The sequence below is a fragment of a genome, unplaced genomic scaffold (genome assembly GCF_019419815.1).
Source record: "Pyrus x bretschneideri cultivar Hongxiangsu unplaced genomic scaffold, Pyrus_bretschneideri_v1 Contig15, whole genome shotgun sequence".
In the NCBI taxonomy this organism is placed as follows: Eukaryota; Viridiplantae; Streptophyta; class Magnoliopsida; order Rosales; family Rosaceae; genus Pyrus; species Pyrus x bretschneideri.
The window spans coordinates 3,077,210-3,091,686 of record NW_025999446.1 but is presented as its reverse complement, the minus strand read 5'-3'; the positions used below and the strand labels follow the sequence as shown (position 1 = coordinate 3,091,686).

General features: G+C 38.5%; 3 protein-coding genes across 3 annotated transcripts; all 3 read right to left on the bottom strand.

The window, feature by feature from the left end:
- Nucleotides 1–1,826: 1,826 nt before the first annotated feature.
- LOC125475523 (tetraspanin-19-like) lies at nt 1,827–3,735 on the bottom strand. The gene is made up of 5 exons (XM_048580340.1): nt 3,336–3,735; nt 2,999–3,098; nt 2,611–2,691; nt 2,419–2,523; nt 1,827–2,262 (listed from the first exon to the last, which is right to left on the bottom strand). Exons 1-5 carry the CDS (start codon nt 3,497–3,499, stop codon nt 1,999–2,001), a joined length of 714 nt encoding a protein of 237 aa, XP_048436297.1. The 5' UTR covers nt 3,500–3,735; the 3' UTR covers nt 1,827–1,998.
- Nucleotides 3,736–5,648: 1,913 nt separating this feature from the next.
- On the bottom strand, nt 5,649–9,048 carry LOC125475521 (eukaryotic translation initiation factor 3 subunit L-like). Its single transcript, XM_048580338.1, has 7 exons — nt 8,488–9,048; nt 8,064–8,395; nt 7,623–7,962; nt 6,933–7,081; nt 6,752–6,845; nt 6,157–6,228; nt 5,649–6,059 (listed from the first exon to the last, which is right to left on the bottom strand). The coding sequence occupies exons 1-7, from the start codon at nt 9,046–9,048 to the stop codon at nt 6,015–6,017; spliced, it is 1,593 nt and encodes a 530-aa protein (XP_048436295.1). The 3' UTR covers nt 5,649–6,014.
- Nucleotides 9,049–9,609: 561 nt separating this feature from the next.
- On the bottom strand, nt 9,610–12,675 carry LOC125475522. Its single transcript, XM_048580339.1, has 3 exons — nt 11,982–12,675; nt 11,113–11,193; nt 9,610–10,268 (listed from the first exon to the last, which is right to left on the bottom strand). Exons 1-3 carry the CDS (start codon nt 12,355–12,357, stop codon nt 9,901–9,903), a joined length of 825 nt encoding a protein of 274 aa, XP_048436296.1. The 5' UTR covers nt 12,358–12,675; the 3' UTR covers nt 9,610–9,900.
- Between the last annotated feature and the right edge of the window lie 1,802 nt (nt 12,676–14,477).

Genomic DNA, 14,477 nt, shown 5'->3' with positions numbered 1-14,477 from the left:
CCCCCAGTATTAGAAGGATATAGTGATGCAAATTGGATTTCAGGGAGCACAGACAGTAAATCCACAAGTGGATATGTATTTACACTTGGTGGAGCAGCTGTGTCATGGAAATCATCCAAGCAAACATGTATAGCACGTTCGACAATGGAATCAGAGTTTATAGCTTTAGATACAGCTGCTGATGAAGCTGAATGGCTTAAACATTTTCTGGAAGATATTCCATTCTGGCCCAAGCCTGTGACTGCAATATGTATACATTGTGACAGCATGGCTGCACAAGGTCGAGCCAAAAACGCTGAATATAATGGGAAGTCGAGACATATAAGGCGACGACATAAAACCATTAGACAATTACTCAAGAATGGAACTATTTCCATTGATTATATTAAATCTAAGGAGAATATTGCCGATCCTTTGACAAAAGGCCTATCCAAGGATCAAGTGGCATTTACATCGAGGGGAATGGGTTTAAAGCCAACTCAATGAGTTATAACTTGACGGAAACCTAACCTAGCTAATTGGAGATCCCATGGTCTAGGTTCAATAGGCAAACTAGTTGAGGAAAACTCAAAGTAAACAACACAATCTTTACTCATTCTTATGATGGAAAACAGTGTGTTGCCTGTTAGACGAAAAGGGTGAATAACTATTCTTAATAATGCTAATATCTTATGATTAAGATGAATAGAACAGGATATTCTTCATTAGCATTACCTATATGAGATTGATGTGGGGTCGCATCTTTGAGAATTGGTATGGCTACAATTCTCTAAAGGTCTCATGAAACCAGGATATGTTCAGGACCAAAATGAACACAACCGTATGAATTGACGTGTGTCAAGATGTGATATGTGTGATACTTATTGTTTCGATTTTACTACAAAGAATGATCAGTTCAAGATAGAAAATTCACTGCTTCATTAGGTAAAACCGGTAAGTACTCACTAGAGAAGGTTCAAGTCCAAAAGACACCTATCCCGATGCGTATCATATCTAAGTTCTCTGGAAGTACATTACTAATGTCACTAGTATCTTATTTTCAATTCAAATGTGGGGTATTGCTAAAGTTTGAATAGAAAATGTGGGGTATTGTTGGAACTGTGTTTTCTGTGGGACTTGGAGTCCCACATCGCCCAAACATGTTTCTCATTAAGTCTTTATAAGTGAGTTCACTCACTTATAGTTTGAAAAGAATTGGGCCAAAGCCATGGACCTTGGGCCTTAGAATTGGAGAGTTTGGGTGTATATATTAAATGTCAAAGATGGGCCTTGGGCCTTGGGGCTCTTGGGCTCGGATGGACGAAAAACACAAGTTACGTTTTTGATTTTTTTGGATTCGGTTTTTGACAGTTATGATCAGTTTTTGTGAAAGGTTGCATTCAGTTTTCTTTTTACAAAAACTTGATAAGAATGAACGGTTGGAGAAGTTCAACTGATGCCATTATATATATGGCAATAAAACTCAGAAACCAGAATTAAGTTTTCCAGATTCATTCCTTCATATTTCGCTGAGAACCACACAACCAATTCGCAAAGAATCCAAGTTCGAGTGCAAGAACTTGGATTAGATAGTTGTATCCTGCAAGATAGACGTCCAACGAACTGCTGCACAAGTGTAGGGACGAGTTTCTGTCTTAGGAGATTGCTCTGCAAGCCTCTATCGTCAAAGAACAAGTCAGTGATTTGAGTTTCTATATATAATTACACTAAGTGTTTATGTTTAATATATATTGTGTTTGTTGTTGAGTTTTACCATTTGTAATAAAACTGTGCAAATTGTTGTATAATATATGCTTAACGTTTGATTGGTTTTAACATGAACAATGTAAACAAATGCTTTTCAAGTAATTAATTTTGGAGAGAATTACTAGTTTCTGTAAAATTAATCCATTTCATTCTATCTCCTATGCTACTTTTCAACCTCTCCCAAACTTCCCCTTTCACCAACATACAAAAAATGCAGGGGAACCCTAAACCCAAAACTTATATACTTCTTCCCTAACTAAGAGTGACTCTTCTGTGAAAATGCATTCTGAAAAATCTCTGTACATTTGAAACAAAACTCGGGCGTGGCGGGTTTTCGAATTCTCTTGACGAAACTTCATAGTTTCGGAATCCATGTCGCCATATATCTAGTAAAGATTGTGTAGGCGCTGCCAGAAACGAATATCTGAAGTTTGTGACATCAGAATAGTTGCATTGATCCGCCCTCGGCTCGGAACCAATGGCCCAAAGAATGATCGCTAGCACAATAGCTTTGATCTGCAAAATGAACTTGCGTTAGCTAAGAGTCATTGGAAATTTTGTCTTACCGACATTGTTTGAACCGTTAGGTCAATAGAGTTATATTGATCTAACGATTCAGACAATTTTCGAAGTTGAGTAAAAAGAGAGGGTTTTTTTTATTTTCTTTTTTACCTGTGGTATCAAGATGATAATTGCAATGAGGCGGCAGATGTTTAGATGAAACGTCAAGAAGTTTTTGAACACGGTGTGATCCTCATCAATGTACTTTGCAAATTGCTGTCAAAAAAGCAACTTCTTTAAAAAGTGATTTTAAGTTAATGACTGAATGCAGCACATAAAAAGCACAAGTGCAGGAAGGCATACCACTTCCCAGTCCATCCTATAGAAAATGTTGATAATCACTCCAACTTCGAGGCAAAGAAGACAGAAGATGGAGATTATGTACTAATTAGAACTGGTTAAGGACAAACCAGATCGATGAAATTTGTGTAAACATTCATAAACTAGATTCAAATTGCAAAGAGCATAGGCTCCTAAAAAATTATTGGTATTGCTAAACCTGGTAAAAAGTTCAAGAAAAAAAGGACGGAAACTTTTGGATTGCGATTCTGACACTCATTTTGCACTCGAAGGGAGGAGCGCAGGAGGTTAAAATGAGTGCGAAAATCACCGTCCAAGCTTTTTTTGGACATTATAACAAAGATTTGAAGCCGAAAATTAATAGAAAAGTTGTAATCACCAGAAAGGATACAATGAAGAGAGTAAAACTGCTGATGGAATTGGCAACCATATGACCGCAAAGCGTGCTCAGGCAGACAGCAATTCCTATACCTAAACATGTATAGATAAACCTGTCAAACAAAATTGCAACCGATGATTTTCTAACAAAAGAAAAATATAACAAAATTAAAGAAAAAACTGCAGATTGCCTCTGCCTATCAGTCTATCACACGATATAACAAAAACGCTTTTTGTTTTCTTCGATACAAGCGATATTCAAGAACGAGAGATTTGAACAGAGAACCTTGGATGCGAGGATAAACGCAGTACCATAGAAAGATAAAGAGCAGAAATATGAACTTTTTTACCATGGCTTTGGGACATGCGAGACGGGAGGGAGCTCAGAGACTCCAACTTGCCATTTCTTGATGAGCCAAAGGGAGTAGATGATGACTCCAACTCCACAAACGTTGACAAATAAATTCAAAGCTCTCATGGAGTTGTGCAAGCAAAGCCTTGCACTGCCTACCATTTTTCTCTCAGTCAGCGGTACTATTTACCAGACCCACATTTATTTCTAGCTACTTAGCAATTACATATATATCTCAGGACAAACAACAATTATATAATATTCAAACTTTCATTCTTCTTGAGCAAAAGCCATGGGGGTTGAAGCCCTTGAAGGAGAGTTGCTGGGATGGGGTTTGGTGACTGCCTGGAGGTTGTGCATGTGGGAATTGGTTATCTTGTTAGGGGGTTGGGCAACATTCCCAACTCACATGTCATAAAATGGAGAGAAACTTACAAATTGTGGTGGTCCTCAATTTAGTTAACATTTTAATGTGACAGTGCGTGATTGATTTGTGATTTCATCGTAGGTGTCAAACATTTTAAGATCAACATGATCCACCACCTACATCACTGGTATCACAAAAGGCATTGATGATATTAGGTGTGGAATTCCCAATTATTTTGTTGTATTTCTATGTAAGGCTCTATTCTCCAACAATAAAAACAGAATCCGACTCACAATGTGTTTGAGTTTATCTCAATAAAACATGACAGTGTCTAATTGATTGAAATACCGCCGCACTAGAGTCCCTCTTGTATGTAAGTCTTCGATGAAATGATTGACCCGCAAGTAAAAAAAAATTATTATTAGTTATTCAAAATAGTTATCACACACTTCTATCAATACCAGTTGTTAATTAAGTAAATTTTTAGGATAAAAACATATCCAAGTTGAATGTTAGATGAACAGCACACTCATCTATGTCCAAGTTGAAACCGCACACCTAACATTCAACCAAGTACGAGGAAACACTCAAGACGCAGCCTTCGTGTCCATAAAATGTCCACCAAATCTGTCCTAAGGACTTATAATTGTTTAATTAAAAGTAAATTAAGTACACAATATAAAATTTGACTAAATCTTGACCGGTTAATTCTTCTATTTTGGCCACTTTGGTACTTCGGTTCAAAAAAATAGTCAATATTAATTTTATTCATGCGAAATGTTAAGAACACTTTCTTAAAAATGAGATTTTTTATGGATTTTTTATTCTTTCTTAATTTAATGTCAATCATCGTGTCAATATTATACCAAAAACATGAAGTGACAAAAAATCGATAAAAAATATCTTTAAAAAACCTTCAGTTCTCTTTATCCATTTTAAACTAGATGATTTTCAAAAGCTGACTAAATTGTTTTATATTTTTTTATTGATCCATAAATTCTCTCTCAACGACTACAAATTTTGAAAACCACACCTTGCAATTGCACATACAACAACACCAAATTTGACTCTTTTTCAAATTCTATTTGCTTAGTGAAACAATAGATGTTCAGTACGAAACGAATTTTTTTTTTTTTTGAGCTATTATTGACACTCTAAAAATACAATCATGCATTTTATGAAGTAGAAGATTATTGCTCTATACATTATTCTCTTTTCGAAACAAATGATATAGGATAAGAGTGGAGTCACACAGAAAAATGCAGGTGCAAATGTTAATAGTAGCTCTCTATCACAATGGTAGAGATGAGTGTTGCCCTTACACCACAACACGGTATTCAAACTTCGTTAGCTCCCTAATCTAACAAATCTATCATTTCACAAAAACAAACAAACAAAAAAGAAAAAGAAAAAAAAACTAAATGAGTTATAAATCCGTTGCTGAAGATACAATATCAAATCAATTAGAAGGACAAACAACAAATAAGTGGGGCAAAAAGTTTTATACTTGCCGAATGAAAAATGGTACCAAGAAAAAGACATGGAGAATTGACATAGAAGAATGAAAAAAACGACAGGGAAATCAACGTAATTGGTGCTGTCGTAAATTGTCGCGTTCCCCCAAGTCAATTAGCGTGAGTGACCACATGTGGGGGCCTAATCGCATTTAGTGCACGAAGATTGGGTTTATCTCTCCAACCTCAAACCGATGTATAATTCATGCCTAAACCTTCAAAGATGAGTACGACTCCAAAATTGACCGTTGCGGAGGCTGAACCCACTCATCATCTACTTAGTGTGAATAATATCGTTTGTTAAAAATAAAAATAAAAAAACCGACCATTGCAAACACTGTGAAGTGAATCCAAGTTCATACATGGAAGAATGACACGACTACACAAGGTGTTATACAACAAAGGAACATAAGCGAAAAGCAACACGCGATGAGGGCGAAAATAGAGTAAGACTTGGTTCTTTTGACGAGTTTCATAAAATAAGTAACACAGGTAAATAATCCATGGCATATTCAAAGCGACCCCGACTCTCTATACTTACACTGTTAATGTCTCATTCAAGGAAAAAAATACTTGCAAAAATTCAATGCTAGCAATTTTGAGTAGATAGGCACAACAGGTGAAAATTATAATTTGAAGAGTTAAAAACCACGTCCGCCAATTCAAAGTAGCAGAACATGAGACATATAGGTAATTCGAAAGATGAAGAAAAAACATCTCAAGACATCATTGTCGAAAAATCTAAGCAAGCGAAAATTGCGGGAAAGGAAGGTAAACTGAAAAAGTGATGGCTGAATCAATCAAGCTTTACCCTGTCCATATCATTGATCACACCTTCAAGCTGCGACAAAAAAAGTTCAAGATATTTAAAAAAGAGATTAACTAAGCATTTCCCTAATGTTGGTAAATAAGATGGGAAAACAATGAGTTCTGCATACCTTCACGACCTGCCGCAAGAAGTAATCACCGTATCGTTTTGCTGGTTTTGATTCGACGACAGATATCAAGTCCTGCGGTAGATTAGAACTATTAAATGAATAAAACGTATGTGTCATCAATTACCATGTTCCAAAACAGTGATTGAACCATATAACTTTAAAGTTCTTGCATGTTAAGCTTATTAGATTAACTCTAGCCCAATTTACACTTGATAAGGCTAACAATTTCCCAGTAAATAAATCATCATTGAAGGCAGGTCACCAAGTGTAAGAGAAGGGCATATCAGAAGATTCAGAACAACTGAACCCATTTCCAATGACAAGCACCCACTCTTTTTGCTTTGCCTTTCGGGGCACTAAATTACATAGTTAGGTCAAACTAATTACAGAAATTACATGTTTGCTTGAGCTAAGATTGTTTTAGATCTTTTGAGGCAGGTTTATAATCACCTCGAAGAAAGTCCCATGAACCAAGTGCTGAAGGAGTTCTAGTTTCTTACAAAAGGTCAAATCACAAAGATGCCCTTGGACCTTTGAATTGGCCTTAGATCAGTTTTCCACTAACAAAAATAGAAGGTAATAGAAGAAAACATACATCGTCAATATAGAAGTCCACATCAGCATTGGAAATAACTTTTCCCTCAGTATCAACGGAATGTGTCTTGTGCTTGTACGTCAACAAGATAGTCCTACAAGACAGAATCACAAAACATTAGCAAAGAATCCAAAAGAAGAATTTTAGGCAACATAACTACTAGACTATCCTCATTAAGTACCTCAACTTGGCTTCATCCACTTCCATGTAGCTTGCAAGCTTTCCAACGGAGATGGATGAATAGACTTTTAAGAAGGTCCTGACGCCTGATAATAACTGTTGCTGCTTCACTTCATAAAGGAACAGTTTCAATTGAAGTCTATAAGCATCCTGCAATGGTTAAAATGGAATTTGATTAATCAAGCACACGTGCCGGAAAATTCATTCACATAATATAATTCCCCAAATAGAGAATTTAACACAACGACATTTTCCCAATACAAAAGTAAGATTTTCATTAGCTTTCCTTCCACAACTGTTTTTACATTATAAGTTATAACACACAGAGTGACTCGAGACGGTGTTCAATTTTCCTATAGTATGGTGCAAAGAAAGTCTATGAAATTTTCTTATTGCTGAAGTGTTTGTTTCAAATATCTCATGAACTGATACTATGCATGTATCAAGCCAATCATCAAATCGTGTAAAATGCATGAAACTCTCAGCAACAGATAATTACAACTCTATGTCCTCGAATATTCATCGTATCATATATGGAAGGTACTAAATTAGTAAAATTTATGTGGGAACTATATATTTTTTGTCCTGGAAGCTGGCTTCTGCTATACCATTGCAGAAAGTTATACCACTGCTTTCTGAATTGAAATTCTTTTAAACCACTTATTTCAGTTTACCTAGTTGGGGTTCATACCTGGTTGTAATTAACAAGGGGCTCCTCAAAACTTGGAGGAGATGGGGTAATGAACTTAGGGCATGCATAGGAGAAGAGCTCATCATAAATAGCAAATGCTTCATCATCATATCTTTGCATTCTGTTCATCTTCTCACCATACTTCTCGCGCAACTGAGAGTTCACAGTTTCCTCAACAAGCTTCACTTGGGGACATAGTGAAAGAGCAATTGCCAACAGGGCATACATCTGCTCATTCTTCTTTAGTATCTGCTCATACTGAGGAGATTTCTGATGGAACTGCTTGGTCTTGTAGATGTACAACAGAATCTTATTGAATTCACGAATCGCCTCCACGTACCTGCAACAAAACCAACAATACTCCTAAGGCTCCCTAAACAACGTTTGATGCACGTACACATCTAAAGCGAAAACAAGATCAAAACACAATGAACAATGTACCTCCGCAACATAAGATTGGCGAAACCATAATGATAAATGGTGGTAATGTGGCTTCCAATAACAGTGGTGAAAACACCTTGTTGGGTAATGTCGATGGGCTGCAAGCATTTCAGACCAGTATGATAATCGCCCAAAAGACAATGAACTCGAAGCAAACCCACCATGCTGAAATACCCCAACACCTTCAACACATTACTGCCACCATTATAATCATACCCATCATTGGCAGTAAACTGCTCGAGCCCTTCCTTCTCTTGCTCGAGAATCTGAATGATCATCGACTTCTCAACCAGAGCTTGCAAGAAATTGAGCACACCATACACATTCCAAGCCTGCAACAAAATCAACATTGAGAAGTTGAGAACACAAATGAGGGTTTAGGGTTTCAAAATTTCTGAAATTGAAATTTGGAAGCGATGATTACTTGATCAAATTGCCTGAGAAGAGCAATCTCCTGCTCGTTCTTGTTCTTCATCTTAGCCCTGTACTGACAGAAGCTCTGGAACTGGTAGACGAACTCATCGACCATGTCCCAAAGCCACTGGTTCGGCAGCTGCATATTAACGACGCCGTGGAGGACGACCTGGAAGAGGCTGCAGTAATTGTCCCAGGAGTCGATTCGCTGCTTCAGCGTCGGGGACAGGCGGGCGTAGAGGTGGCGGAACCACATCTCGCGGTAGAGGAGGCAGAATACGTGGTCGTTGTCGACGTAGTCGGCGACGGCATCGACGGATGGCCAGGGGGTGTCCTTGAAGAGGCGATCGGAGAGGGTCTGGAAGGAGGTCTCGTACATCTGGTGGATCTCGTAGACATTCTTCTCGCGGATGTAGCGGTAGAGGTGGACGACAAAGGATTTGACGGAGTCGGGGACGAAGTTGGGGTCGTAACCGAGGTCGGAAGACGGCGGGGCTCCGGACGACGGTTGGCGCTGCGTCGCCGATGTCTCGTCGTAGGTGCCTGCGTCGTCGTAGTCGTATGCGGCCATGGTCGATTGGCGGTGGTTGCTGTTGGGAATTCAAATGTCGAGAGAGCCGAGAAGGGAATGTGCCGCTCAGCCACAGCTCGGTGAGAGAAGGAGAGAGAGATTAGGGTTTTACGCTCTTCAGTTCAACGGCAACACTAACTGACGAACGCATTTCATTGGGCTTGGATTGGGTTTGTTGGGGCCTATGAGTTGGCTGGGCCTTTTTATTCGGGCCTTTGATTACGCGTTACTTGGGCTAAACATGTAACGTACAACAGACTATCTATATGCACGTCCTGCATAGAAAATTTTAAAAATTTTAATAATCAGGAGACGTTATGCACAAAAAAATTATGTGAAATAAATTCCAATTCCGTCGCGTCACTTGAAGCTACAAGTCCTTACTTTTTGGCTGCATCACTTGTCGCATGATACGAATGCACGGTGCACCAGGTCATCACATCCAAAAACATAGGTTGAAAAGAAAATTTGATAAAAAGACTCGGAACGTGTTTGCCTAGAATAAGAGAAGTCGAGAATCAAAGTGATAACTTGGTTGTTATAGAGAGAGAGAGAGAGAGAGAGAGAGAAATCTGGTTAGATATTCACAGGCTACCAAAGAGGGCATGTGCAACAAAGGTTACAAAATCAACATGAAGCTATGTCCGAAAATTAGCTTTCACTCTGTGTTACATCATCACTAGAACCGTTTCAAAGCTGGCATCTTCAACAAGCCAACGTTGAATTTCAAACTACTCTATCCACTCCTGAATTTGTCAAAAAATCTGCGGGAAGCTGTTTAGTTCTGAAAGGCTTCACGTAAATACCACACCATTTGCATGTTAGAGTTGACGGAGGTATGTAAGAAAGTTCTTAATAACTGCCAGGTTCATCTTCTTCATCAGACGATAGGAGTGATGACCCCATCCATGCTTTAAACCCTTCGTTAACCGGCCTTTCCACCTGTGGTGAAACTTCTACAGGATTCTCCAACATTTCTAGCCCCAGGTTTCGACCACCAAAATCTCCCTCATCAAGGATTGCCGCTGCTCTCCTTCTTAGAAAAAAGGCGGTTCCTCCATATAAAATAACCATTCCCCAAGAACCAACCTCATAGCACCAGAAAAGGGGCACAGAGCAGGAGCTTCCTTGTGTGAGGAGGCTTGAACCAAGAAACAATGCAAGTAGACCAAATATGACAGCAAAGACGGCATTCAGAATCGATAGACATCGAACCCCACCTACAGATTACAAATGAGAGTTCAAACCCCACTGGAGGTTGTCGCGCAACTAAACTTTTGACCAAAGATACCAGGATACGAAAGACAGGTTAAAAGGACATGCTGCATTTTGTGTTATTAAAGAAAGGGGTGTGATATCCACACACCCTATTTTACTTTTCACACACCTTTTTAATTTTCAGCATCAGATCCGATGAATTGAAGAAGATCAACGGACAGAAATTATCAAGGGGTGTGTGAGAAGTAAAATGGGGTGTGTGGATAGCACACCCCTAAAGAAAAATGATGTGATAAAATAGATGAACTTCCAAGGCCGCAATTTTTGTATGCCTGCTCTGGCAAGGCCCACCCCAAAAAGAAGTGCGTAAAATCTTAAGGAATGCAATCAATCACTTAGATCTACCTTTAAACAACAAAAGAAAGCATTGCCCGGCCTGCTAAATAGATGTAAGATCCTCATGTATTTTCTTTACCCTGACTCATTGGCAACTAAACAAAGTACGAAAAAAAAAAAAAAAATTATTCTGCCACACTAAACTCACATCGAAAACTTCATTGTTTAGGAGTAATTAGCTCCATATAACTAGTACCAGGTGTAAAAACTCAAAACAGCCAAGCAAGATTTTGAAATGTGATAAACAATAGATACCTGTGACTGACGTATAGTGGATACAGTAGTTCATTTGATTCTTTGAAACATTAACAAGAACAATTGAGGCAAACTATCGTGTGTGAAAGATGAAAAAACAAATTGTAAATGAGTTTGACCCACTAAATATCATTAAAGAAAAGGAAAATCAGAGTTTGACAGAGAGAGAAAGTGAGAGAAAGAAAGGGAGGATACCTCTTTTTGAAGCACAATAGTTATTTTCAACAACCCTTAAGCATCCATGTCGTGTTGGAGCAGAATAAGCAACAATGATTCCTGCAACCAGATTGAAACTATGAGAACCATTTAGCATATCGAAATCAAACTATTGCACTGAAAAATGTTAGATATCATCCATGTAGAATAATGAGACAATATCCAATGAAAAATGTACTTTCAACTACAAATTCTATACCATGCTATATGCACAGCCAATTAATACCCATTTCTACGTTTCATAAGCAGATTATGCCTTATACATGAAGCTGGCCACGAGGTGTGAATCAACCTTTGCTGAACCATATAAATCCCATTTTCGGTTTGATGCCTTTTCCTTTTGATTGGGTTTATTGATACAAGAAAATACTAAAATGTACCCATGCTTACATCTTTGAACCATAATCATCTTGCATCCTCTATAAAGCTATCAACTTGTGGTAGTATAAGCATAAATCTATTCCACCAAGCCAACACTATAACCTACGATTTAGACATACTTAGACCATGATTTATCCGAGCTAGCAAATCCCCGATTAGAAATGCCATTTCCTTATAGTACTTCTAATAATTTTTCTAAGCAAGTATAGCAAGACTGCACAACTATCCAACATATAACCTATAGATTCCCCAAGTCTTTCGGCTTGTAATCACTAATCATAATCATTTTTTACAAGATTTTCGATCTTAATGCACTCTTAGTTAACCAAGTTTCCACCTTTCCACAACCCAAATCAATGAAATACACAAAAATCAAAATTTTAACTACCACCCTCTTAGATTTATTAGCATTCAAGCAACAACTTCAAATTGGAAACAACTAAAGTAGAGCTTAACAGCTTCCTTACCCGCGACAAGGTACACGAAAGTAGCCAAGAAAATGATCAAGGAGGGAATGAACACAACCATCCAATAGTAATCCGCAATCTCCTGATCCGTAAGATAAAAAGCTCCGGGAAACAGATCGGAATCCCCGCCTCTCACATTCATCGGCAACGAATTAAGCCTCCGGTCGCCGCAGAACGGTCTCTTAGTCGGGTCGGCCGGAAACACAATATTCAAGCTGATAACCGTGCACACAACAACGACGAGGCAGACCAAAGCCACGGAAGCCATTAACAGCGGTCTCTGGAGCTTCTCCCACGCCCTGTCTTCCTCCCGGAGGCTCTCGTACTCGCGCTTTGGCATGAACGCCTGGCGAAGCGCGTCGCCGATTATCGCCATTTTTGAACCAAGGTCGAGAAACCCTAGCTCAATCGAATCAGAAACGAACTGGGTTTTTGCTTCTTGGACTGATTAGCAAACCCTAGGTTCTTCAATTGCCCCAAATTTTGGGGCTCCTGACCAAAACCCTAGAAAATTCGCGTGTGAAATGTATGAGAGAAGTCGGTGGTGTTGCTTCCAGATATGATCAGTAACTCAGCACCACTTTTCACGCAAGCTTTCGGGATTTGGCGGGTTTTGGTGTGCGGTGGCGCGTACACTTCACAACCGCTTTGGTTAGCTGAAAATTTTATTACTTGGGTAGGGCCGCCGCCGTTAAGTAATGATTGGCCTAATTATAGAAAGATGATTGTAATTTGTCTAATTAGGTGCATGACACATCCCCTAATGCAAATGGAGGAGGATTCTCTCCCTTTCTAATCTCTCTTCCCTTTCTCCCCTCCTATTTGAATAGTTACGATTTAGTCGCGTTAACATCTTATATTGATTTATTTATAGAGACAATAAGACAAAAAACAATATGTGAGAGAAAGGGGAGGGAAATAGGAAGGGAGAAAATCATACTCCAATGCAAAATGGTGAGTCCACTAACCACACTTCTAAAACAAAAGGTTAAACCACCTAGGGATGATTCAGTAATTGGGGACAAATTTCTATATTCTATACGGCAAGTTCTGAGATCAATTCCTGGCATTGTGTGAACCACACAATGATGGCTAGGAGAGGCTGAAATGTCTCCATAAGTCTTTCTAATTGTCACATCCCGACCTGAGCCCCCACCACATCCCGGGCCTCGACTTCACCGTAGCACGATATTGTCCACTTTGGGCCCTGACCACGCCTTATGGTTTTGTTTCTGGGAACTCACATAAGAATTTCTCAGTGGGTCACCCATCATGGGATTGCTCTCGAGCGCTACTCGTTTAACTTCGGAGTTCCTACGGAACCTGAAGCTAGTGAACTCCTAAAAAACCTCGTGCTAGGTAGAGATGAGAATATACATATAAGGTTTAGAATATCTACTTCCCTGAGCGATGTGGGATGTCACAATCCACCCCCTTAGGGGCCCGTCGCCCTCATCGACACATCGCACCACACAGTATAGTGGCTCTGATACCAACTAACAAAACATCACAAATGTAGGATCACCTTTGGGTGTTGTATAATTAGTACTTGTCCAATCGGATTGCACTTAGGCTATTTATACTCTAATTGTGTATTTCCACTTAATCTCGCACTAGCACCTTATTTTAGCTAGTACTTTTAGTAGTTTGGTTTTTATTCACTCGTATTTCTCTATATCATTATTGCTTTCCGCACTGTACACATAGTTATGTCACTCTCACGTGACGGTCAGCACACCTTGATTTAGATTAGGATGTGTCACTAACTCTTAAAAATTGGACTAGTGTAGCAAATCCACTAACTAGTTCATTTTTTGAAAAAAAAAAATACAAAGGTTACAAGTAAACAAACAAAAGTTAGATTGACATCAATCTATAAAAAATGGCATTAATCTATTAGACAAAGCAAAAAGTTTCAGTTGGTTTCTTGACATATTTTGATTGTCGATACATTTTTTAAGTATACAATTGCACATTGAAAACTCAAGACAATCAGTTGTGATTTTTCATTCTATAAATAACAAGGACCAATCATCAAAGAAATATAAATTATTTAACGGCAAGGTTCAAACGAGAAAATACTTATAGTAAATACTAGGCAACCAGAGGCGAGAGATGACGTAATAAACGACGAAATGAATCAGGGAGTTGAAAATAAACGTAGATCTAGAAATTCCCAAGTAGTTAAACCTTTTGAACTATTGTTTAATCCATGGACAATATTTACTTCTAATGATTATTCCAGACTCCAGTTAGTTCATTGCCTAGGTTATAATTTTTTACTAGTCTGTCTGCATGCGCTTTGCATCACAGGAACTACGCACCTCAAAGATGTGTTGTTTTATATTCTTATATTTTAAGTGATTATTTTATAAATTGTGCATGTGCACACATCATAACATATTTACGAACATGTGATCAGAGCAAATAATTGGCAACCTAGGATATCCGGATTCTCATTATAACTTCTAGTTTTTTATGATGCATTTGGAAGGA